At 45.4% G+C, this 24,686-nt stretch overlaps 2 protein-coding genes across 2 annotated transcripts in view; one reads left to right on the top strand and one right to left on the bottom strand.

Moving 5' to 3' along the window:
- Positions 1–3,840, top strand: part of LOC136556904 (store-operated calcium entry regulator STIMATE-like) — a 36,290-nt gene extending 32,450 nt beyond the window's left edge. The window contains exon 8 of the mRNA XM_066550337.1: positions 3,210–3,840. Within this exon, the coding sequence (XP_066406434.1) occupies positions 3,210–3,323 (114 nt within the window). The 3' untranslated portion in view covers positions 3,324–3,840. The remainder of the gene's footprint in view (positions 1–3,209) is intronic.
- A 2,260-nt stretch (positions 3,841–6,100) lies between these two features.
- ITIH5 (inter-alpha-trypsin inhibitor heavy chain 5) overlaps positions 6,101–24,686 on the bottom strand; it is a 48,250-nt gene continuing 29,664 nt past the window's right edge. The window contains exons 8-14 of the mRNA XM_066550081.1: positions 19,130–19,301; positions 16,316–16,625; positions 13,033–13,586; positions 12,613–12,663; positions 11,434–11,550; positions 9,760–10,137; positions 6,101–8,763 (exon numbers count right to left, since the gene is read on the bottom strand). Of these exons, the coding sequence (XP_066406178.1) occupies positions 8,465–8,763; positions 9,760–10,137; positions 11,434–11,550; positions 12,613–12,663; positions 13,033–13,586; positions 16,316–16,625; positions 19,130–19,301 (1,881 nt within the window). The 3' untranslated portion in view covers positions 6,101–8,464. The remainder of the gene's footprint in view (positions 8,764–9,759; positions 10,138–11,433; positions 11,551–12,612; positions 12,664–13,032; positions 13,587–16,315; positions 16,626–19,129; positions 19,302–24,686) is intronic.

Raw genomic sequence — 24,686 nt, 5'->3', positions numbered from 1 at the left:
TCATAAGGAACTCTGTGTTTTGGCAGATGAGCTCTGTATTTTGGCACTCTTTAGATGAAGATGCTGCTAGACACCAGTATGGTGCTGCTTACTTATATTGAGACACTTAGAAAGTCCAAGAGCAAGCTGGATTTGCTGAGAAACAATTTTATTTTTGATTTTTTTTTAAATTTATTTTTAATTAGCTCAAACTCGTGGTGAGCTCAGGTGCCAGGTCCTTACAGGGAAGATAAATGGAGGTGGACATGGAGATGCTTCTGGAAGGAAACTGTCCCACCTCACAGTCCTGGTGAGGCAAATCCCTCTGTGGAATGTGAGGTGTTTGAGGACTCTGAGTGAGACAGCAGCACATTGTCCCAGGATGGGAAACCATGTCCCAGCTGTGTCACCAACCCTCTGTGACCCTGACCTGGATGCACCTGCAGGGAAAGAGCCTTGTCCAAGCTGTTCTGAAAACTCCCAAATTGGAGTTGGGCTTGCAGATGATATCTGAGGGTGTGTCCTTGGCTGTCTTGGCAATGAGGGGCTCTCTCGTGGTGCTGCTTCCTGGGGAATTGTGGAAAGGTTCTGGGGGACTGTTGCTGGTGTAGCTTCCTGCAAGTGAGGTGTTGGGGCATGGGTTGGACTTGAGGATCTTGAAGGTCTCCTCTTTGAATTCTGTGCAGTGTGTGGTGGGCAGGTGGCAGCCTGGATGGGTCTGGATGCACAGCACTGTCACCGTCCCTGCTTGGGGATTTGAGTTTTCAGCTGAAATCCACCCAAATCACCAGTTCAGCAGGCCCCACAACCTGCCTGTCAGAGCTCAGTGAGTTCACAGTGCTGCCTGTGAGTAATTACACATTTCTTCAGGTCCAACAGCATCACGATATTAATGTGATGAACAGAGGAAATCTTCACGTGAGAGAGATGGAAGCTTGCCAGTGTGTGTCCTGAACCAAAAAAAAATTCCTTGAGACCAATGAGGGGGACAGCAAGAGAGCTTAATCCACTCTGCTGCTGTTCTTTGGGTGTCTGACTGTGAGGAGGAGGAGGATGGAGGGGCTGGGGTGTGTGTGAGGGTGGGGAGCAGGAAATCTTCCCCTGCGGCTCTGCTGCTGCTTTGAAGTCACTGACTCACTGGAGTTGTGTTTTTCCTGTTTGGTGGTTTTGTTGCTGTGGTGACTGGCCCTGTGGTGCTGACAAGTGGAGGGCATGTTAATTCACAGCTGTGTATGGAGACAGAGATAGGAGTGATTCCCCCTGCTCCTGGTTTTGCCCAAGGGATCCTGAGCTCTGTTGGGAATGGTCTGTGGGTGAGCACTGGGCTGAAAGTCCATGAAAGTCCATCCCTTGACTTGGGTCTTGGAGCTGGAAGGCTGCTGAGTCAGGCACAGGGAGATTTCATGGTGACAATGCAGCTTCTCTTGCTCAAATGTGGGTGTTTGAGGAGATAGGGTGGGATGGGGTTGAGCAAAGAGCCTGGTCTGATGAGGAGCAGCTGAGGGAACTGGGCATGCAGGAGAAAAGGAGGCTCAGGGGTGACCTTATTCCTCTCTAAAGCTCCCTGAAAGGAGGTTGTAGCCAGGTCTCTTCTCCCAGGTAACAAGAACAGGACAGAAGGGAACGGCCCAAGTTGCACCAGAGGAGGTTTGGATTGGATATTAAGGAAAAATTCTTTACTGAAAGGATTGTCAGGCACTGGCACAGGCTGCCCAGAGAAATGGTGGAATCACCATCCCTAGAAGTGTTGAAGAAACGTGTAGATGTGGTGCTCAGGGGCATTTAGGTTTACTGGTGAGCCTGGCAGTGCTGAGTTAATGGTGGGACTCAGCCTAGGAGGTCTTTTCCAACCTTGAGGATTCAATGATTGCAACCTGTCCAGCCATGACAATTATCCATGCACACTGCTGGCTGGCTAGAATTGGGTTTCAGCTCTTCTGCTGAAACCCAATGCCAGCCATCTCCTTGATAAAATCCAGCCTTTTTCCTCTTCCAGAGGATGTGGCTGAAAACCGCCCACATGTGGCTCTGTCTGCATCTTGCAACGGTTCAGAGCTTGCCAGTGTGTGTCCTGAACCAAAAAAAAATTCCTTGAGACCAATGAAGGGGACAACAAGAGACCTTAATCCACTCTGCTGCTGTTCTTTGGGTGTCTGACTGTCAGGAGGATGGAGGGGTAGGGTAGCCTCAGGTGTGGAGTTAACTGCTGAGGGTGTAGGGGCTCCTTTGGGTCCTCCAGCAAAAAAAAAAAAAAAAAAAAAAAAAAAGTGTTTTTTTTTTACCTCAAACACCAGTGAGAGGTGTCAGTGCTGTGCTTTGGCTCCCACAACTCAGCCTGAGCCAGGAGCTGCTGTGCCAGGTGGAAATGAGGTGCTGCCAGGCTAGGACACCACTCCTGAGCTGGCTCCATGGCTGAGGCTGAGCCTGGAGCCCTGCTTGCCCTGCTGGCTGAGCTGTGGAGGTGACAAGCAGCTGGGGGCCTGGGAAAAGGTCTACATGTGGTGGCAGCTGTTCCCAAAATATGTGGCCTCGTTTTTGTGCATCTCCACTGAGGCTTCAGCCAGGCCTGGACAGTTCTGTCCCATGGGGTCAGAGCCTTCAGCTGCCCATTCTGCTCTCAAGGAAGGGGCTGGGACACCAGATTGTTGTGGTGCCTGTGCCCAGATCTCTTTGGCTGTTGTTGGAGAGATGGTCTAGATCACCTTGAGGCCTTACCCATCTGCCAGAGTGTAGCCATGATATTTTCTGAAAAATCTTTTCCTTGGGATTTTTTCTCCTGAGAAGCTGAGAGGCCTCAGGAACAAAATGTAAACAAAGATTATCTGCTGCTGTGGAATGCAACAGGTGCATCTGGGATTGGTCTCATGTGGTTGTTTCTAATTAATGGCCAATCACAGCCCAGCTGTCTGGACTGTCTTGGTCAGTCACAAGCCTTTATTATCGTTCCTGTTCTATTCTTAGCCAGCATTCTGATGAAATCCTTTCTTCTATTCTTTTAGTATAGTTTTAATATAATATATATCATAAAATAATAAATCAGCCTTCTGAAACATGGACACAACATTCTCATCTCTTCCCTCATCCTGGGACCCCTGTGAACACCAGCACACCAGAGAGGCTTGGATCTGGCAGCAGACCCCTCTGTAGGAATGTCTGACTCATTCAGCAAGCAGAATTGAGAAGCTCTGAGACCTTTGACTCCATCAGCATCTGTCTGTTCTCCTTTCCAGGTATTGCTGTCTCCAGACATGGATTTTGATCAGTCTGAAAGTGACCAGGATATTCCAGGGCTCTGGGGAACCAACCAGAAGATGAAGCAGCCCAGCTACCAAGTGGTCATCTGACAGCAGCAGGACAGTGGAGGTGGAGGAAGGAGCAGCACTGTGATCCTCGAGCTGGCCAAGGAAGGGCAGGGTGGGGAAAACTGGGTGACCCTTGTGGATCTACAGAGATCCTCTTGCCTGCCTCATCTTAGAGCTATCCTGCAATTGTGGATGCTGTCTGTGCATCCTGTACAGGCTTGAGCAGTATCTGCTTTACCTGTCTGCCCCACACGCAGGCACGTTGAGGTTGGGGATACAGGGATGGATTTTCCCTGGCTGGACAACTGGGTGTGACTTTTTTTTTTCTTTTTTCAGGGCTAGAGACTGAAATGAAAATATTGTCTGGTTTTTTAATAGAAAAAGAAAGGAAAAAAGCTCTATTCTGTAGTACCTGAACTGTGACACTTTTATATGCACAATGCTCAAAATAATTGGTTTGCAATATGTATTTAAATGGCTTGAATTGGGAAGCTTGTCCCAGTGGATCTGATTCTTTTTACTGTTTTATAAGGAATCCAATAAATCTTTGACTTAAAATTGCTTCATAGATTAAATGCCTTCATGTGCTTAATGTTCTGCACAACCCCAATGCTGTGAAAGAGAGGAAGGGGAGCTGCTGAAATCTTTCCTGACCAGGGAAGATTCTGTTTCTGCAGCAGGGCTGCTCTGGTAAACCTAAAGATGAAGAACTTGAGCCACAGAGGTTGGTTTGAGTTGCAGGAGCTGCTTCAATGCAAAGCCCTGATGCTGCAGCCCCAGCCTGTGCTGGGCTCCAGAGCAGACTCAGAGATGGATCCCAGTCAGCACCTTACAAGGGAGTGTTTACTGGAAGCTGACAACTCCCCTTTTCCTCAGTTTAAAATAAACAGCTGAAATGTCTGCAGGATCTGATTCAAGCTGTGTCTGAAGCCCCATTAGCCAGCCCTGTGTTGGGGGTAAGGAAGGACCTGGGGTGGTGCAGCTGCTGGAAAAGACCCTGGCTCACCCCAGGACTGGCACTTTCTGCTCCAAGTGTGAAGTGCAGGGCTTTGCCCTGTTTGCCTTCCTCTTAGCAAGCTGTATTTGTCCATAAACACAAAAATGCAAAACACTTTGCAGCTGTCCTGGGGAGAGAGGGAGCACAGAGCAGCTGCACCACCCCACTCCCAGGCTGGATGCAGAGACACAGCTGTGGAGGGACCCAGCCAGAGTCCAAATGGGGGGATAGTCCTTGGAGCAGGGATCCAGGATCCACTGGGCTGCTCTCCCTCATGGAGCCTTAGCCTTTGCTTCTTGCAAGACAACTCCCCTTGAGTGATGGGTGGGAATGTTCTTTTATTTTCACTTTTTCCCTTGTATTTTTCCCCAAGAAAGCAGCCCTTATTAAGGAGTAAAAGTTAAAGGATTTGGATTTTCTGACTTGGGTGGATTTAGATGTGAAGGCTGAGCTTGGAGCATGAGAAGATGATATTTGGTGGGGTTTTTTTGGGGGGTTTGGTTTGTTGTTTTTCTCCTGACTTCAAAGTGGTTTGAAGCCTTAGATGCAAATCAAAGTCTGGGATGCCCCTCAGTGAACGAGACACGCTTGGCTACACTTGCAGCTGTGCAGCTTTAAACTGTTTTTCTGGAAATTAAGTCCTTTTTTTTTGTTGTTTTTCTTCCTTAATGAAGGGTCAAAATCCTACTTCTGCTGGCACATCAAAAGGCTTTTGGAGCACATGGCACACAGCTCTCTGAATGGATTATTTATATTGCTCAGTGCAGTTGGTTTCACAACACAACTTCTGCTTGTCTGGGTGGTTCTGCACTGGTAAGGGTTGGAATAAATCCTGTGCTGTGCAAGGTTTTGACTGGAAATAGATGAAAACAGCTTCCCTATTGGAAACTTACTCCCTGTTTTGAGGAATACTGGTATTTTGGAGTTTTGCTCTTGCTATGGGGCTGCACAGTGCAATCCTGCAGTGGGTGAAGAGTGCAAATTTGGCCAAAGCAATGTCCTTGTCCTAAACTGGGTTGTGAGTGACATGATCTTCATTTTAGCTCTTAGTTGGGGCTGAGAAGGTTCACAATCAGCAACAGCAGGACAAGTAAGATGTGGGGTAAGGTTCTCCCTCTCAATCCTTGCGTAGCCAGTGCTGTCCCAGCAGCCCTGTTCCCTTCTCTTCTCTGAAATGGTGCCATGCAGTTGTTTCCATTGCACTCCAGAGTGAGTGCTCAGCCTCATTCCTGAGCTGTCTGAGCAATGTGCAATCACTGGGCACATCCCTGTGAATCCAAATGCTCTGTGACACTCTTGGAGATGAGAACAAATGCAACCTCACTGCAATGACTGCACAGAGGTCTGGGAGCTCTCTGGGACAGCATGAAGGGCTGTGAGGACCAAGCCTGAACATATTCCCCCTAATATTTCAATATTCTCATATTCCTCTCCATATGAGAGAGGGAAGTGTTGTGATGCCTACTTCAGAGCTGAAAAAAATGGAATTTACAGTCCATGACCTGCCTTTGCTCTTTGGGCAGCAGGAGCACAAACTGTTTTCCCATGTCCTGTTCTACTGTATTTAAAGTCTGTGGTTAAACTCTCATTTCAGTGTGGGAGTAGAAGCCTGTTCTTGCCTCCTACCAAGTGTATAGAGACTAAAGAACATCAATGACCTTTCATTTTCCACTGAAATCACTTATTCCCAACTTATTGTTAACTCATAGGTGGTTCTTTCAGTCCTCTGGTAACGTGAGCCTGTCCAGCAGCATAAAACACACACAGCCTTCGCTCCAAAGCTTGTTTTTTATCTTTGCCAAATGAAAGCTTCACTGCAGTGTTCACTGTAAAATATTTATTGTGAAATGGATAACTGGAGCCTTCAGGAGACCTTGAGTATATTGCTCCAGGTGCTTCATTGGACTTGATCCTTGTCATCTTCAGGTCCTGAAAGAAATGTGTTTCCTTGGCTGGAGGAGGAGAAAAGAGGAGCAATGATGAATTATCAGCAGTAGGTGTGTGTTTATATATATTATATACATATCTATATACAGAGGAGATGAGGGAGAGCCTGAGCCCGTCCCTCGCTGCAGCAATACACGTGGACAGCACAGTGTGGGAGGAGAGGGGAGGTTTCAGTAAGGACAGCATGGAGACACCTGCCAAACCCTGGGGTGTCCAGAGATGCCCTGCCACTTCCCTGTTTGCTCTGTGCCAGTGAAAGGGGAGCTTGTTTGGGTGTGGGCCCTGGGTGATTTCCTCCTCTCTTCTTGGGCAGAGATGTCAACTTCACAGCTGTTCCTCCTCATCTCTTCCTGGCCCACAAGCAAAATGCAGAGCATTAAACCTTATTATTATTATTATTATTTAGTGTTCTTATTCCACACTCAGGACTGTGCTGAAGGCCTTGCCTTCAGCTCTCTCTCACAGGGGAGGTATTTCTCAAGATAGCAGGGCCCAAAGCAGTAGTTCCTTCTTTATGTTCTGTTCCAAAGTACAAGCCTTGGCACGGGTTTTGTGCTAACTGAGCTCTCTGTAAGGATCTTCCAGAGTGCAGTTCAATCTTGCTGGTGCTTTTTTGGCTGTTTCCAGGCAGCACATGGTGTGAGTAAAGAAACCATGCTTGCCACCTGCTCTGCTGCCACGGTGCTTGCAGCACTAACGAGCTGATCAAGCAACTGGAAAATCACCACCCCACCCCCAGCAGCTGGAGCTCCAACAGCAACAATATGATTTAATTGTTAAATATGAAAAAAAAAATAAAAATCACTCAAGATTGAACCTATTTCTGTAGGTCCCTGGCAACTGTTTTCTCCTAACACATGGATGTCATTTAATTCCTGGAGATGCTTCCACACCCAGCCTCCCTCCTTTTCAATTCTGGAAAGGCAGAGTATTCATGAGCTCAGTTTGGCCTTGCCATGTAAATGTCTTTGTGGTTGTCAAGTCCCCTTTGGACAAGTTCTTTGCTAAAACTCCCCTGTGGCTGATCTGTAGCATTGCTCAGTGATGCCTCACTTTAAAACCCAGCACAGCCTTGCAGTTTTGGGTTTGGAGCACCACCTGCAGTGGGGGTGGCTGGCAGACCCTTCTGTAACCTCCTGCTGCCAAATTCCTGCTGTGCACAAATTCCTGCAGGGTAAGGAAGGAGAAGAAGCCAGGGGAAATCGGGATGAAAATTTTTTGACAATTTGGAATAAATAAAGACTTCCTCCCTGATTACAAAAGCAGCTAGAGTTGTCTAGTAGAAAGTCAAGAGGCTGCTTTGTAGGCTCACAAGCTGTTGTGGGTGCTGGGTTGTCACCCCTTAGGAAGTTTTAATTTTTACTGAGCAGAAGGGGTGTGATGCTCAAAGAAGGTCTGCTGGAAGCTCATGGTGGAACTTTGTTTCTTCCCGAGGGAATCAAGGCTCAAGAAATCACCAACCCTGCAATGTTATTTAAATTGAATTATGCTGGATTAACTGCTCCATGGAATGGGAGCCTGCACCACTGCTGTTGCTGCTGAGGACCAGAGGTGCTTTTTAAGCACACAGCCTGTGTGCCAAGACAGCAATAAACCCCATCAAGGTTTACACCACTGTTTTAAGGGTTTGTAGTGATTCAGGGAATGTCATGTTAGGCGCCAAATCCAGACCTCATCCCACTAACCAGGAAAGCAATACCCTCCTGTGGCCTGTTGATTTAAGGGTTTGATTTTGTTTGATGCTAATGGGTTGCTGCAGATGAATATGCATCCACCTCTCCTCTCTTTTTGTCTTTCTCTCCTTTCCCCATGGACCAAGGTTGGAGCAGGTGCTCCAAGTCACTTCTTTGCAAAGCCTATCATCTCAACAGGCACTGTTCTGTATGATTTGCCTTTTGTGGGGTGACTCACCAGCCCCAGGGGGCATTGCATAGATCCCTGCATGGGTTTATTTTAAGGCCAGCAGCCTCTGCACTGTTCACTGGCTTATTTCTCCCCCCTACCCACTGAGAGAGCATCAATTATGCCTTTAACCAGATCCTTTCCCCCAGCCTTCTTTTTCTTCAAATTTAATGAAAGTGTTCATTTAGCATGAAAGACAGACAGCTGATTTCCAAGGACAAAATCCTTGGTTTCTTTGGCACCAAAAGGTAAGGAAATACTCATAAGTTGCCTAGAACAGGCTTCAGAAGGGCCCTGCTGTCCCACGTGCTGCTGCAATGCATTGCTGTGACTGGTCCTAAAGGCTGTTGATTGTCCCAAAGCTGGTCCCCGTGTCGAAGGGATGAGAAGCCAAATAGTCCTGGTAGTTCCCATCGATCAGTTTGTCCGCGTTGTTTTTGGCAAACCAGCACTCGACCTCCTGCTGCCCATTGTAGATCCTCCTCTGCTTCCACACCACAGGAACCAGCCTCCCCTTCACCTTCAGAGTGTTTGTAGGGTTTGCCTTCAACGCCTCTGTTTGGTTCTGCTCGACCTCCTGATGACTTGTGTTTAGGGATTCCTGAAGAAGTTTAACTTCATGGCTCAAGAACTGACCTGCAAGGCAAGATAAAAGAAGAGTACATGACTGGCTGATTTGTGCCTGTTTATAAATTGTTGTGGTTTGGTGGTTTGTTTGTTTTTTGGGTTTTTTTTGGTAGGAGCATTTGAGATTTCTCAGCCTACGGATCTTCTCTGCAAGAGCAGGATGAATCTTGTTCCTGTGATCCATTTCTAAATCCCACAAACACAGAGGTTAGAATTCCTATTTATTTTTTTTTCCATGGGTCACTAAAGAGATAAAGAGGTTTTTAAGCTGCCAGTAGTAAGTTCCCTTCTGTGGGACATGGTTACTAGAGGTTAATAACCCACACAATGTCCATCAGCAAGCAAAAAGTGCTAGGCCTGAAGGTTCAAGCTCTGTTCCCTTGCCTTCTTGGGAGAAAGTTCTTCTAGGCCAAACCTAAGTGTGGATTTAGAGGTTTGTCAGTGAGAGTGGCCTGAGTCCAAAACCTCACTCCTAAGGGACACCTGGGGCTGTCTGAGTGGCACAGAAACTATGGCAGAAGTTTTAGAGGTCTGCACCTATACATGACCAAAAACATCAATACTTCTCATTGGCTGAAAGAACACAACCATCTGGCCATTTGCTCAGCCTACCTAAAGCCTAATTCCTTCAAAAGGTAGGGTTGGCTCTTCTTTCATTTCACATTTGAAAAAAGGGGCCACAAAAATTTCTTGGGGAAGATTTGGTTTCTGTCTGTACTTGGGAGCATCAAGCATGTGTATTCTAATAGGAACTGTACTGAACAATCATTAAAAGGGTGGAAATGTGAAAACCAGGCACAGCTGGGGTAGGGAGAGATAGCCCCTACAGGAAAAGACAGGAGAGGAATTGGAGGTACTAGAAAGAGAGAAGTTGTTTGAGAGAGGATGTGAAAGTCTCACCTGTGAACTTAATCCCCACCTGCCTTGCTCCTTCCCTCCTGTCTCCGCTCAGAAACACCATTTTTGTCTGATTTACAGCTCTGAACCCGAGAACCTGCCACCTACCCAGTAGCCCATGGGAGTCAGAAGAGAGGCCTTTACTGTTGGAGATGTAGAACCCCAGGTGATTCCTCTGGTATGGGGCTGGCTTCTTGTAGTGGTGGATGAGGATGACGAAGCTGATGGAGTCCCGGATGGTCACGGTGATGTTGGAGAAGGCAGAGATGGACACCTCCAGGCTCCTGCTCCTCAGGACAGCACTCCGGCCACAGGACAGGACAAGCCTCTCCCCATCATCCAGGATGACCCTCTTGGGTGTGATCTCCAGGTAGGACCTCTCTGGCTTGTTGCTGAGGATGGTGATGGTGCTGAAGTAAGTCCGCTGCTTCTTGTGGCCGTTGGGCGGTGCAGGAGCTCCGATTAATTGTCCATTCACAGTTACACCTTGCAGGAAAACAATCAGTAAGTGAAAGCTGGAACCCAGGATCACAGGGCCACAGAGCAGCCTGAGCTGGAAGGGGCCCAGCAGGAACAGGCCTATTGTCTCAATGACACAAGCCTTGTGACTGAGGACATGTAGGCTCGCCACCTCATGCTCAATTATTTCACTTACCAGCATTCAAACGAGTATAATCAGTCTGTTATGGAATTGTCACCTCATACAGAGCACTTAAATTTACCCAAGCTCAGAAATACTGGCCTTCTCTGCAGGCAGGTGCCCCCCAGTCCCATTAATCACAGTGTACACAGTGCCACAAAAAGAACCACTTTTGAGTATTCTAAGATGCAGATCCCAATGAGTCAATTAAAGCCTAAAAGTCCTCAGTAAATTTCCCAGTCATTTTAATATTTGTTGTGACCTATTGTCCATAAGACAGTGACTCACTTCCCACAAGCCTCTGAAGACTGACAATTAAGGAGGAGGCTTGTTGCTAACCCAAGCTAAACCCAAGCCATTAACACTGAAATTAAATGTCTCCGTAGCCCATTATTCCTGATGGGATCTCTCATTTCTGTCTTCAAAGTTTCAAGGTTCTAGTGCTACAGAGTCTGTTTTCCTCAAGCTCATTCTGCATTTGAGCCACAAAATCATTCAAGCAGTAGCACAAACAGCCTGTGAAAGAAGTTGAAGGGAAACATTGCCTGGAGCTGTATTTTGTATTTTTAAGGCACATATTAAGAGAAATATGGGGGCTAGACGACTGCCACACAGAACAGAATCTTACAAATTTATTGTGGGGTTTTGTAAAACAAGCCAGTGAATTGTCTCTGGTTTTGACACCCCTTTTCTCCCACTATTGCCCTGAGCAGGACATAATCTGCTTATTAGCTGCCCTGCTTAGAATTCCAGATGGGATCAGACCATGCTTTGGCTCAGATTGGCTTGGGTAAAGCAGATCCTGAATCATGTGGGTTTTCTCAGGACTGTCATGACTCTCCAGCCAGTTTGGTGGTTTCTTTACTAAAAGAGCCGTGGTGCTTAGGTACTTTGCTCTGTCCTAAACGAAAAAATACTGTGAATAAAGAGGGAATTTCCCACAGCAGAACAATTTTTTTGAATCCAAACCTTTTCTCTGCAAGCTGTGACTTTGTAACTGGGTGAAGTTGAACCACAGAAGAAACTTTTTCTAATTTCCTATCAATTCCTCGCCTGAGGCACCTTGGTGCTTGGTCTGCTGCAAGGCTTGGCCTTACTCTTTGATTTTCCTCCACAAGAAACTGCTTGACTTGGCTGCTCACCAGATTCCTTGTGATCAGAGACCAGCCTGAGAATGTCCCCTGGTTCTCCATCAATATTGAAGCAGACAGAGAACTTGCTGGAGGGAAAATCAATGACGAAGTGAGGGTCCCCATCCGCTGAGAAGAGACAAATGTGGAAAAGGAGACAAATGTGAGAGGCTTACACAAAACTGCAGCATCCAAGATTGCAACAAAACTGCTGTTTAAAGTGTGTTTGTCCCTGTTTTTTTCTAAGTCCTCCTGGTTTGTTGTTTTTAGAGGGTCAGACGGAGTTTGCCAGGAAATGCCAAGTTTTGCTTTGTTTTTCGCAAAGATTGTTTTGTTTTTCTCACAGATGAGGTTGGGTTTTCAATGACAACTCAAAACCCAAAACAGTCTAGATGAAAATCAGGATATTTTCTTCCTGGAATATAATTTTGGTGATTTATGGGAATTATCATGTAGGTGTTTTGAACTCTTCTCCATTCTTTTTTGGCAAGCTACATCCCCACAGCACACAGAAATGTACTCTCTGACCAAGGGCTGCTGCATGGCTCCACCTCACACTGACCCCTCCTGGCCCTCAGTATCATACTGGAGCAGTCAACAGCAGCTGTTGATCCTACAATCCTAATTTTTCAACAATCCTTGACCTACCGTCAACTATCATTCAGCTGCCATTAATAAGGCAAGCCAAAAATGCTATTTTCTAAGGTAAAATTGACCCTATCAAGAGAAATTCAAGTCAGAGTTCTTGATCTGGACTTATTCTTCAGTGTTTAATGCATGTAAAGTTAAGCAAAGATGCAGGACAAACAGGAAAATTGTAAAATACTACAGAACTTTCTCCTTTTTCTATCGTCAACAACTTTTTTTATATTTCAGCATTATTGTTTTTAAAAGGTTTTTTCACTATTTCTAGTACAGAGAGAATGTGTTTCTGCTCTACCCTAATAAGAAGAAGAAGTCACAAATATGAGGATCAAGAGTTATGGATCATCTGCCTTGCTCACAGTCCTTCTCATTACTGATCCTCTCTGTATTTTGGGTTTGTTTTCATTTTTCTCCCTGCTCTGTAGGCCTGACAAACAGAATTTTGTAACCACTTGGATGGTTATACCACAGTGATATGCATCTGAGGTTTCCATAAATCAGTCACTATTATTTTGCATTATGAAAGGCATGAAAACAGGCACTGACCTGAAGTTTTGGAGATTTTAATCCTCTGTTTATCTTGCCCTCTGCGTATACCTAGAAGTGGGGAAGGAAAGCTGTTACAATTACTTACTGAGCAGCAGAAAGAAACATATTTTAAAAATGTTCCCCAAATATTATTCAGAGAGATTATGGGATATATTTCTGCAGCCACTTTAAGTTTCATGTAGAATACCAATTTTTCTCCAATCGTTTCGACAGAGAAGTAAATGCTTCAAGGGGGTGACTGAGGGGCCTAAAAGTTTTGCTAAAGACTACCCAACCCACAATTAGCAAAATTAGTATGAAAATCTCAGCTTTACCCCTCAGTTCATTGTCTAGATCACTCCTGTGCCGAAGTTAGCCATGAGATATTGCCCAGAAAAAAGGATTTTTTACCAGAACAAGGTGATTCTTCTCTCATACCTGGTGGGGCCTTGTGCCCCTGCAGGCTCTGCACCTTTTCCCCGATGCCATCAGTGGAAGGGCTGATAAACTCCTCCTGAGGTGGCTCCGAGTGGAGTCCAGCCTCTTTCATCTTCAGAACAGTGAAGGGGGTAACAAAATTGTAAGCCAGGGCCATGGACTTGGCTTTCTCCATCAATTTGTCCTTTTCCTGAATGTCATCACTCTTCAGCCGCGAGTTGAGCAATTCCTTGATGGTGAGGTAACTCCAGGCCCTCTCAATGTAATTATTGTCACCTTTGCCATCCTCCAGGCCAGGGACACCCCTGATGTCATTTCTGCTGAGCAGGTCAATAGCCACATCTGTTTTGAGCAGGATGTACTTCTTGGAATTGCTGGCAGTCACCTCCACGTGGAGTTTATCCGAGGTGCGGTTGATGAGTTTGCCGGCAATGATAATTTCAGAGCCATTGAAGTAGTTGGGGAAGAAGTTCTGGGTGACCTGCTCCACATCGTCTTCAGGGTAATCAACACGGATGTCAGAGAGAAGGGGAGTTCCTATTTCATCATAGAACCTTAAAGCAAGACACATTTTTCACTGTTAGAACTGTGTGAACACACTCTTGCACTGGTACACCAATAAGGACACAGTCAGGTTATCTAAAATGGCTCATAAGTCATTCAGGGGCAGTCTGAGCCATCAGAAACCAAATTTAACTACCACATCCACTCTAACCTGGCCTAGAAAAACAGGGTGGCGGGTCTCTGCCCCTAGGACTTTTCAAATCCTGAGTGGGCAAAGCCCTGAGAACCCTCACCTAAACTTGAAGTTAGCTCTTCTCAGAGCAGGAGGTTGAATTACAGGATCTCCAGAGGTCCCTGTCAACCGAAGTTATTCTCTGCCTCATTTAGATTTTAGATGTTTAGATGCCTGTTCCTTAGGCATCTAAACAGAATCTCTTAAGTATGTTCAGAACCATCCCAGCATGGCCTGGGAGTCACTTCAGCTGTGGTTCCAGATCTCTGCAAGGAGATATTTGTGACCACTTAAAAGTAAACTATTGGCTTCCAAGATTCACAGCAAGCACCCCAGTTATTAAAAAATGTACTTAGATGAGATGCTGTTACCCACAGGTTTCTAGTGGTGTACACATGGTATCCCAGAGCCAGAAACTGTAAGGCCAAAATGTTAGGTCCACCAAAGCTGGAGAGATTCCAAACCAAAGCCTCTGAATCTCTGAAAGACCCCTAGATTGGGTTGGTCAGTGTAGGACAGGCAGGAGTACAGTTTTATGAGAGCCAACAGAGAAAGAAAATCAAGAAGGAATCTCACCATGCCCCCCAATAAATGAGAAAATCTCACCATCCCCCTCATTTCCAAGGAATGGAGGAATTCTAGCTGCTATGTACAGGCACCCTGGCACAAGGGAACTCACTTCTCACTTCCTCCTGGCTGATTTTCTGTGGGAGCAAGGCATGGCTTTCCTGGCACCAGGGAGGTTAACCCTTTAGTGCCTTGTTAACGTGACCAACCACACTTGTGAGAACACCTCGCACCGGAGAGCCAAGAAAACCTTCCCAAGGCTCAAAGCCCAAGTTTACAGTACTGTGTTTTCCCTACAGCAATGTGCTTTTGAAGGGTCCTCCCAAGCTGCTCCAAGAATACCACATTTCCCATTCAAATGCCAAACTGCTCATCTCCTGGCAAGTCATTTGAGTTTAATTTGGTAAATAAACAAAGAATTGGCCTCAGCCCTTTTTCTAGTTCAAGCTGCATTTATTTGACACATCTGGTTAAACAGACTGTCTGGAAGCTAAAGTCACACTTTCTGCTTTATTCTCTCTTCAAGGGAACCCAAAGCCTGAATTGGTTGACTTTCTTTTAAAGTCTGTCTGAGCACTCATTGTCTTTCATGCAGAGACCTCACCAGATTTAAAAACATGACTAAATTAAACTTGAGGACCTCTGTAAATTAACTTCTGAGTTGTAACAAATGGTGGAGATACACAACCTGTCTTAGAATACAATTCAAGGAAGTATCTGTATAAAAATACAACCCGCTGAGCATAAAAAAAAAATTACATTGGCACCCATTTAGGTTTTCCCTCCAAGTGAGGCTTGAATTGGCCTCCAGCAGTGATTGTGCTTTTCTGTATAAATTTGGCACCAGGTGCCAAATGGGTTTGCCATGACTGAGCTTGATAAACAGGGAGCTGCTCATCAGAGAGAGGCGTTTGAACAAGTACTTGCAGCACTGGGCTCCTGCAGCCCAATCCATCAGAACATCCTCTCTCTGCCAGGGAATGCCACTTGCTATCCAAAATACATGTCCTGGGGAGGAAATGACATGGGTGGAGTGACAGATGCATCTATAGAATTTAGTTTAGAAGGAATACTTGTCCATGCATTATTCCACAGAAGGCAAAGCCCTGGTGGAAAGTGCTTGGATTTATTGCTCCAGAGGAGTTAGGCATGAGCCAGGAGAGAGGTCAGTACTCAATAACTGTCTTTTTTTTTTTGGTTTCTGTGGTTAAAACACTAACATTTTGTGAGCAAAAGCCAAACATTTTTATTTGGAAACATTGACACATTGCCAAACATTTTGGTCAGAGATGTGGTCATGCATCTTTCTGCTGATCCTTACCAGGAACTGATACTTACCCTTGGACTACAGCTCCCTTATCACAGAAGAGCAACATAATCTCTGGTCCTACTGAAGCATGAGGATTTGGGGAAATTTATGAGGAGTTTGGGTCACAAAGAATATGGAAATTAATGGTCACAAAGAATGAGGAAATTAATGACTACATAGTTATCCCAGGAATGATCTTAATGTGTTTTTCCAAGTCAAATATTTCAAATCTTGGGCAAAAAATTATCATTTTCAAAAAATAAAGAAATAATTTTTTTGCTCCAAATTGGAGTCTTCATTCCTGATCCCCTCCATGCTGTTTATGTTGTTGATTTGATGTATGAAATGCATCCTCTCCTCCTACCATCTCCCTGTGAGGACTTGGGACCTGTGCCCCCCAGCTCTCTGGGTTTACATGTCCAAAAGAATGATCTGAATTAGGGAAACAAATGGTTGTTCTGAGGGGCTGGGAGCTCCAGTACCTTTCAGGGGGTCTGCTAAGAAAAAGGGAATTTTTGGGTAGCCATTCAGAGTATCCAATCATACTCTGCCTCTCCCAACCAGAGCTGAGCCTCAGGGAAACTCCAATTTCTCACCATATCTCATTAAAGGATTTTCTATCCCAAAATACTTTCCCAGAGACCCCAAAGAACAGAAAAAGCAGAACAAACCCCTTGAGGTGGCTGGCTGCATCCTCATCCTCCTGGAAAAGCCTCGTCATGCCGCAGTTCTCCAGCGCCATCCTCTCCAGCAACTTGTGGTCCACGTCGTTGCCAATGCCGATGGTGAAGAGGCAGAATTTATCCCTGATGGCCTCCTTGGTGTTGCTGAGGATTTTGGAGGACTGTGTTTCCCCCACAGTTGGCCTCCCATCTGTGAGGAAGATGATCAGGGACACGCTCCTGGCGTCGATGTCGTTCTGAGCAATGTAATCATTCAGCAGCTTTGCCCCGGTCTGCAGGGCCCCGTTGATATTAGTCCCTGGGAAGGTACCAGAATGATTAGAGATCATTTCTCCTGCTAAGAGTGGTGTGAATAATTTCCCTGAGCTCCCTTCAGTGAGGTGACAGCTTCTCTGGACATCAGGATGTCCCTTTTCTCCACATGAAATTGCTCTAGCCCTTGAATTCAGTTCAGCTCTGTTACTCAGCATGAGTTTGGCACAGCTGTTTATGGTGTTATGAACTGAATTATGAATTTCAGTTTGTCATGTGGAATTGCTGTTGAATGTCTCAGTGTACAACAATCAGCCTGGTAAACAGTCATACTATGTCTGGCTGGTACAAACAAAAATTGTTAAACTTAATTACAGGACTCTCCCAGATGATATCTGGACTAGGAAAAGTTCTGCTTTTTTTTTTTTTTTTTTTTTTGAAGGGCACAACACTTGGAGTCAGGAAAAAAGCCTTCAAATTGGAAAACAAGTGGATGGGCTCCTTCTTCACACCCCAGGGGATAGAAAGTTTAAAGGGAAGAGCTTGGTTAGCTGAGGAGTGTGTTTGCACAAAACAACTGGCTAGCAAAGAATAAAACTGCCTGAAGTGGGGTGGGAGGGAGAAAACAAAGTAAATGTGGGAACAGATGCACATTAGAATAGGCATGAAAAGGATCCAAGCCCACTGTGTTCAAAAAAAAAAGAGAAAAATGAGTACAAGTATTGCCTTTCTCCATGTATTTCTAGTCAAAGCACAGAAGGATTGGCTGTGTGACCTTTGCAAAATCAGCACATCGGGGTTAAAAACAGCTCTTAGGAAACAAAGCAGGTGAAATGGGTTAAGAGCCATACACAGCTGACTCCTGGGGGTCTGGAAAGGGAGATCTAGGAAGGTTATCAACAGGATGTGATAGAAAGTCAGCACAAACCTAGAAACTCAGTGTGCACAGCTCCAGTGACTGCAGCAAGACAAGGAACAGGAGAGCAGCAAAGACTTCTAAAAAGTCCTCAATATCCTGACTCTGTCTTCTGCACAATGGCTCTCAACCAAAACACATGCACCCAAATATTCTAACTTTTTCAATCTCCAGGCAAATCCAAAATTTCAGATAGAACTTTTTCCCCACAACCAGAAGTAAACTGTGTCACGTAGCAGAGTGTGTAATTTAATACTCAGTACTATCTTAGAACTACCAAGCATTGAAAACTGCCTTTTGCCATATCCTCAGGTATTTAGCAGCATGATTTTTCTCCTGTTTCTTTGGTCTGTAAGTACAACACAGGGGTGTAACCACACCACGTTCTTTGTGTGTGTTCATGTTCAGTGGAAGATATTCAAGGAATAGGACCTTTACAGGGAAAACACAGAGTTAGCCAAACCTGATAAAAACCTGAAGTACCTGTGGTGGAGAATCGCCGTGGAGAATCACAGTCAATAATTTCTTTTTACTTTTGTTCTCTGGCAGGTTCATGGGCAAACCCAGCTGGTTCCTGCACAGCTCTCTTGGCACTTCAGGAGTAAAAAGCTTTGTTCTCTGAGTTTTGTCCCAATTACTATTGGTAATTGTTTAACTGGGCAGGTCCCTTCACCACTTCCTAAGCAATTCCTCTCACAACACAAGCAGCACAGCCAACCATCCTGTTTGCTGTGTTTTTCCATCAGAGGGTTTCCTCTGCTAGGAGTGGTCCCTGCTCAGGGGCAGCCATGGGAAGGCCCTCCCTGACCTTCAACCAGCTGTGACCACTTCCATGGGGAAGGGTTTGAAAAGGTCATTCTGCAGCTCTCTGGGCACAGCTGCTGGAATATGTTTGACTGCAACCCTCACTGTAGTTTGAGATTTTTTTATACTACTGTCCATAGCCTCACAGGAGATCTATGAATCAAATTAAAACTCACACCTGCACTCTGCCACTGTTCTGGGGTTTTCTCTGCCCACCTCCCTCCAGGCAACAAGGCACAAGCAAAAAGGGCTGAGAAATTCTTAAAATATATATTTTGGTAGAGACAAGTGGACAGTACTGGGTGAGAAACTAAATCCTGCAGAAGGCAATCCCACACCCCACAGTGTGTGCTCCATCCCTGGGGTTTGCAGCCCAGACAAAATCGTGAGCCTGCTTTCACAGAGCCTTTCAGAAACTACACAATACTGGCACTGTGTGTCCTTTGCCAGGGTATGTTTTCATCTGTGTCCTCAAGAAATAACCTTGGAGGCTTTCCCATTCCGAGGGTGTCACCAGATAGAAGCGAGAGAATGGAATCAAATTTGGTTTAATGAGTGTATGGAATCACAGACTAATTTTGGTTGAAGGAATATTAAAAGTCCATCTTGTCCAAACCCCCTGCTATGGGCAGAGTCTGAGGAAACCTTCCCACCATGGATGTTAATAAAGAACACATAACCTTGAGTGGAGATGAAGGGAACCCTATGTCCCATGACCTAAATCCCAATGCCTTTTTATTCCATATGCTCCAGGACCACATTTCCCACTCTTTGTTCTGTTGTAGTTACCTGGATAGCACAGTTAATCCCATCTCTATCTCTGACCATACCTCCAGTGGGTGACATGTTATGGATGTACTTTTTGGCATCCCTGATGTTATTTGGAGTAACTGGCACCAGCCTGTCCTGCTGCCAGACCTTGATTCGGTTGGAAAAGCCAATGATATTGAAGTGGTCTTCAGGCCTTAGGTCCTGGAGAATTGTGAAGAGAGCTTCTTTGGTCTAGAAAGAGAAAAGAGAGAGCTATTGGTTTCTCTGGATCTGGATTGAAGGCACTTGAGATGGCAGTTCATGTTCAGACTCAGCTGTTTATTATTTCTTATCAGTAAAACAGTCTCACTACTGTGAGTTCTGCAGCTTTTCATTAGAAGGCACAAAATGGCCAACAATCTCTTGCTACAAGGGCTTTAAAGCTAAACTATCCAATTAAGAACTGACACCTGGATTATTTTCCCTTTTAACCCAATAACTGATCCCAAAGAGCCCCCAATGGGGACTTTTCTGCCCAATTACAAAATGCCACCCAAACCCATGAAGAAGGGAGAAGAAGCATGAAGAAGAAACCCAGGACAGCACCCTGTGCCCTCCATCTTGCTTCCATCCACAACATACTAAAAATCCCAAAAGCTAAATTTCTCACCAAGTGATACACCTGCACTGCTCTCTATAATCTATTTCACACTTTTGTGGATTCCAGTCTATCTTGAAGTCTGGGAAACTTTCTCCATGAATGAGGGTCAAAGTCAGTGCTGCCCTGGGGGTCAGGGCACCCCAGAGGAGACACAGAAATATTCCCAGTGCTCTGGGTTTCCACAAGCAGCAGACACAGCTGTCAGTGTTTTAGTGGGTGAGAATTTAGTTTCAAGAAGTTTACTGATCTTTTAGATATTTCTACACTGCCATTTTGGCTGATGAATAAAATTGGGATGTCCTTCCCTATCTCAAAGCCTGATCTGTGTGGTGCCAGGGGCTGGGCAAATATGAGATGAAAAACAACTTTTGCCCAAAAGGTCTTGTGAGGCACATCTAGACCTAACAAAGCTTAAAAATCAGGCACCACAATTAGGATAAAAACTCCAAGTGACTGGGAGAACCATGTTCTGAATTAAGAGATAGTGAATAATAATGACTAATAACAAACTCTTAGAGTTTGTCTGACACCCTCTAGACTGTCAGTGAGCTGCAAGTGGCATATATTTAAAATAGGTGACTTATAAGTTAAAAAACCAGTAAACATGTCAAAGGATGCACATTCTCTGTTCATAATTAGGATACTATTGCTACATGTACACTCTACTGAATAGTTTCAGCAATGAATAAATGTTTAGGTTAATATATTCAATTAACTAGATATAAAAAGAAGTCCTGACTAGTCATTAGAGATTCTACCTGCCAGTCAGTTTTGTCCCAGGCATATTATTTTTCATCAATATGCCAACTGTTCACATCATCCTCTGTAAACACAGGCAACCAGAGTGAGGAAAGCTGGTCACAAGATGAGTTCTTAGCAAAGGAGGTTAAGGATCCTGGGTTCTGGGAGAGCCAGACCACTGAGGAAAAGGCAAGAGGGAGACTGCAGAGGTGTCCAGCTCCCCACAGTGAGACCAGCTTGGATTTAGCAGCCATGCAGCTGGGTTCACATGGAGACAGACTTCAGCTGAGTAAGACATGGAGAGGTTGCCCAAAAGCAGCCTCTGGCCATGCAAACATACCCTATATTTGGATGCAAAACACATGGGAGGAATATGAGGCAATATCTAGGCAGAGGAATCAGCAGATTCTCAGCTCAGCCCCTTCTTGGCCTCCATTAAGCCTTCAAATTCCAAGGAAAGCTATGCAAGAAATTATATTGTGTGCTCACCAGCATTTAAAGGTTCCTCTCATGCCTGTCAGGAAAAGACGTGAAGGGCTTGTCCAGAAGAAATGTAGGAGTAATCAGCAGTGCTGGAAACCACATAAGCCTAGGCCTGATGTTGCTATGTAAAGACAGTTTGGAAAAGGGCTCAAAGGACTGATCAAGCTGTGTCATCAATATCCCCCTGGATTCTGCATGGCAGATGATGATGCAATGATGCAAACAAATCTAATCTTCACAGCTGGTGCCTTGGCTCCCAGTCCACCTGGAATTAAGGGGAATATTTCCCATAGCTTCAAACATTCTGGAGCCAGGTCTGGAGACTCTCCCTGCCTATTTCTGTCCTCTGTACAAATAATTTTGCTCTGCAGGGATCTCAGGCTTAATCCCTCCACTTGCTTAGCTGGAACATTCCTCCACGTCCCACCACTGTTTCAGAGACAAGAATATTAAAGCAAATGCTGGTGGAAGAGATTCTTTCAAAGAGAAAGGGAGATTCCCATCAGGTTCACATCATGATGTGCACCAAACACACCTTCACAAAGGTGAATTCCTGCCCCAAACATGGAGGCTGCCTCCAGTCTAACAGTCCATAGAAAATGGAAAAGTTGGGTGAAATAATCAGCTATTTGAAAAAGGATGGAAGGTTTTAGTCTCTCTCATCTTCTCTTTTACAACACCCTTTTTATTGGAAAAATGCTTTAGATAATGCATGACATCACCCTTCAGAGACACCCTCCATCAACATCCCATTTTACATGGAGGAAAACCAGGCTGCTTTTGTAATTATGTCAAGGTCAGAAAGTGAGAGGTTCCCAAAACCTGGGGTTCCCAGCTCTCAGTTCAGTCAGCCAAACCATCCCACACATACACAGGCAGCAGTCACACAGTGGAGAAAAGGACTCTTGGATTAATTCCACAATAACAAGGTTGGCCTGAGTATTTGTCCCTCAAAAAATGGATCAAAGTAAGCAGAAAGTGAAAATGGAGACCCTTCTATCCTGTGTGTGAGCAGGCCTCAGTGCCAAGCTCTCCTGAGGGAAATTTGGGCATGTTGAAGGGTGTTAAAGGGTGTTAAAGCAAGGAGCAATGAGACCCCCACAACTCCCTACATACACATCCCCCCCTCCACCCCAGAATGGAGAGGAACAGAGGTTCCTAGAGGCAATGATTTCAAGAAAACCTCCCCAAATCTCATTATCTATATTACAGCTCTGATTATAATTAACACTGCTTGACCTCTCCCATTACAAAACCCTTCTCTTCAGTTTTTTTTTCCAATTCTGTGAAACTGCACTTTTCTCAGAGGGATTTATTGGGCCCAAATAAGCTCTGCTGTTTCTGAGAACAAGGCAAGAGGAGAAATAATCTTGCCTTGGCCTACTTGCAGAGAGGCTGCATCTTACTTCCCTTGTGCTCACAAATTCCTTTTGACATTCTTGCCTGTGTTCAGCCAAAAGAAAAGGAAAGGAAAAAGTAAAACAACACAGAGCAGAAGTACCTGGGTGTATACAGCATCCAAGCTAGAATTGCAGAGAGGATCAGGAGGGAACTGAAACACATTCCCAGGAAACCCAGCACTTCCCCACGCCCTCATACAGGGGCCAAATGTGGGGCTGGGACCATCTCTCCCCTTCTTTCATTTCCTCTTTGCTTTTTGTCTCATTTTCGTCACTCCACAGAGTTTGAGTCAATTTTTCCCAGGAAAAAGCTTCTGCCATATTTTAATGGATATGCACTGACAGCCTGGATTCTGGCATCTGTATCCTGTGCTTGCCTCTGCAGCATAAATGAAAACCCTTTGAATTTGTGTGACATGCACACAAACATATGTACAAGTGTGCGTGTGTGCACATGGGTTTGCTCCAAAGCAAACAGAGTGAGGGAGGCCATATGGTTCATTCTCCTGCAGCTTTTACTCTATCCTCAGCACAAAAAATAAAGGGTGGGATTCAGCTTTGCCAACTCAGTCATCAGAAATCTGGGCATCACATCTAATCCTGCTCGAGGAAGCCACCACCAGGGAATACTCCATCCCATCTGTTTTGGACAGGTTTTAGGGTGGGCTGAGTCTGGAAGTGCCTGTCTCCAGGCAAGCAGAGAAAGTGGGACTCACCTCAACAACTAATCCTGCCCATCCTGATCATTCTGGTTCTTGCTGGAGCCAAAAGGAGCTGAACTGTCTCTCCCTCTCCCAGAGTGCTCTGAATCCCCTGTGTCTTCCTATTTCCATCTCTCTTCAAGATATGTCCTAAAGACCACACTCCTCATGGGGTGGAACAATGTGCTTTGAAACCTACCAGCCTTCCTCACCCTCTAATGGTTTATGGACTTCCCTCAAAGTGCTGGATATGATTCATCAGCTGGCAGGCAAAACCAGCTTTTAATAAGGAGAATATCTTGGTAAAAGTGCACTGCTTGAAATCCTGAAGGACTCAGCCATGGCCAAGTGCAGTTAGTGCCCAGCCCTCTCCTCCCATCTCCACCAGAGCCCAGGCAAGGCTTTGCAAAGCTCTTCTGGCTGCAGCTTCAGCTGGGATTCAGGTTTCTGCTTCTGTCCTAGCAAGGCCACAGCTGGAACTTCTCCTGGCTCCGAGGAGCCAAGAGCTGTGTCTGCCATGGGATTCCCAAACTGCTTTGCTGCCAATGGGGTCCTTGCAGTTCCACTCCCACCTGGCCCCACTGAGTCATTCCACTGAAACTCCTGCCAAAGAGGCATAAAATTAACCATTTCTACCCTGCTGAGGGCCAGGTTGTTCTTCCATGGCTGTGCACATGACACTGGTTCATTTTGGAGATAAGCTGGACCCACTCACACTGAGGAAAAATGGTTTAGGGGTCCAGTGCCTCTGTGCCAGGTGCTGCAAGGTGAAATGCTTTTCCCAGCATGTTTGCCTGGGGAGATGAATTTGGAGCAAGGATTAAAGCAGAGGATGGCAGGAAGAAACAACACAGAACAGCTGAATAAAAATCCATTTTTACCATTTGGGAATGGTTTGTACATGTCAGAGTCAGGTTTTAAATGAGTGTTTAAAAGAGAATAACTTGGTGGGGGAAAATTCCTGCATTTCCCTCAAATTAGCATGGATAAAATTGAGGTGAGAGGTGGAGACTGAATTGCCACTGCATTTGAGATGAGGAATTGTGCTGGTGAATGAGCTGCCAATACAGCTGGGACCCTGGGACTGAACCAGCCACCTCCAGGGCTACGAAATGTCACCCCCAAACCTGGAGCAGCACAACCCTGGTCTACAGCTGAGGACAGGTGAGGTGACCATGACTGCCAGGGAATGAGCACAGTCCATGTCTGTGCTTTGTGAATGACGAGAGAGGGGAGAAGAGGAGCTCAACTGAGTAAATTATTGATGTGCAAACAGGGTCTGCTCAAGCCTACAAGGACAGAGACAAGCCAGCTCCCAGCCACCACTGGGACCTTCCTTGTCACCTCTGCACTGACACCTGGACATGCAATATTGTATTTGCGGGGTGCCCCGTGGCAGGAAGGAATGATCAATCTGACTCCATGTTCTCAGAAGGCTTATTTATTATTTTATTATACTATATTATATTAAAGAATACTAAACTAAACTATACTAAAGAATACAGAAAAGATACTTACAGAAGGCTAAAAAGATAATAATGAAAACTCGTGACTCTCGCCAGAGTCCTGACACAGCTTGGCACTGATTGGCCAAAGAGTGAAAACAACTCACAGCAGAATCCAATGAAACAATCACCTGAGGGTAAACAAT

The sequence above is a fragment of the Molothrus aeneus genome, chromosome 5 (assembly GCF_037042795.1).
Source record: "Molothrus aeneus isolate 106 chromosome 5, BPBGC_Maene_1.0, whole genome shotgun sequence".
In the NCBI taxonomy this organism is placed as follows: Eukaryota; Metazoa; Chordata; class Aves; order Passeriformes; family Icteridae; genus Molothrus; species Molothrus aeneus.
Note: the sequence above shows the minus strand (reverse complement) of the source record. Positions and strands in the feature narration are given on the sequence as shown.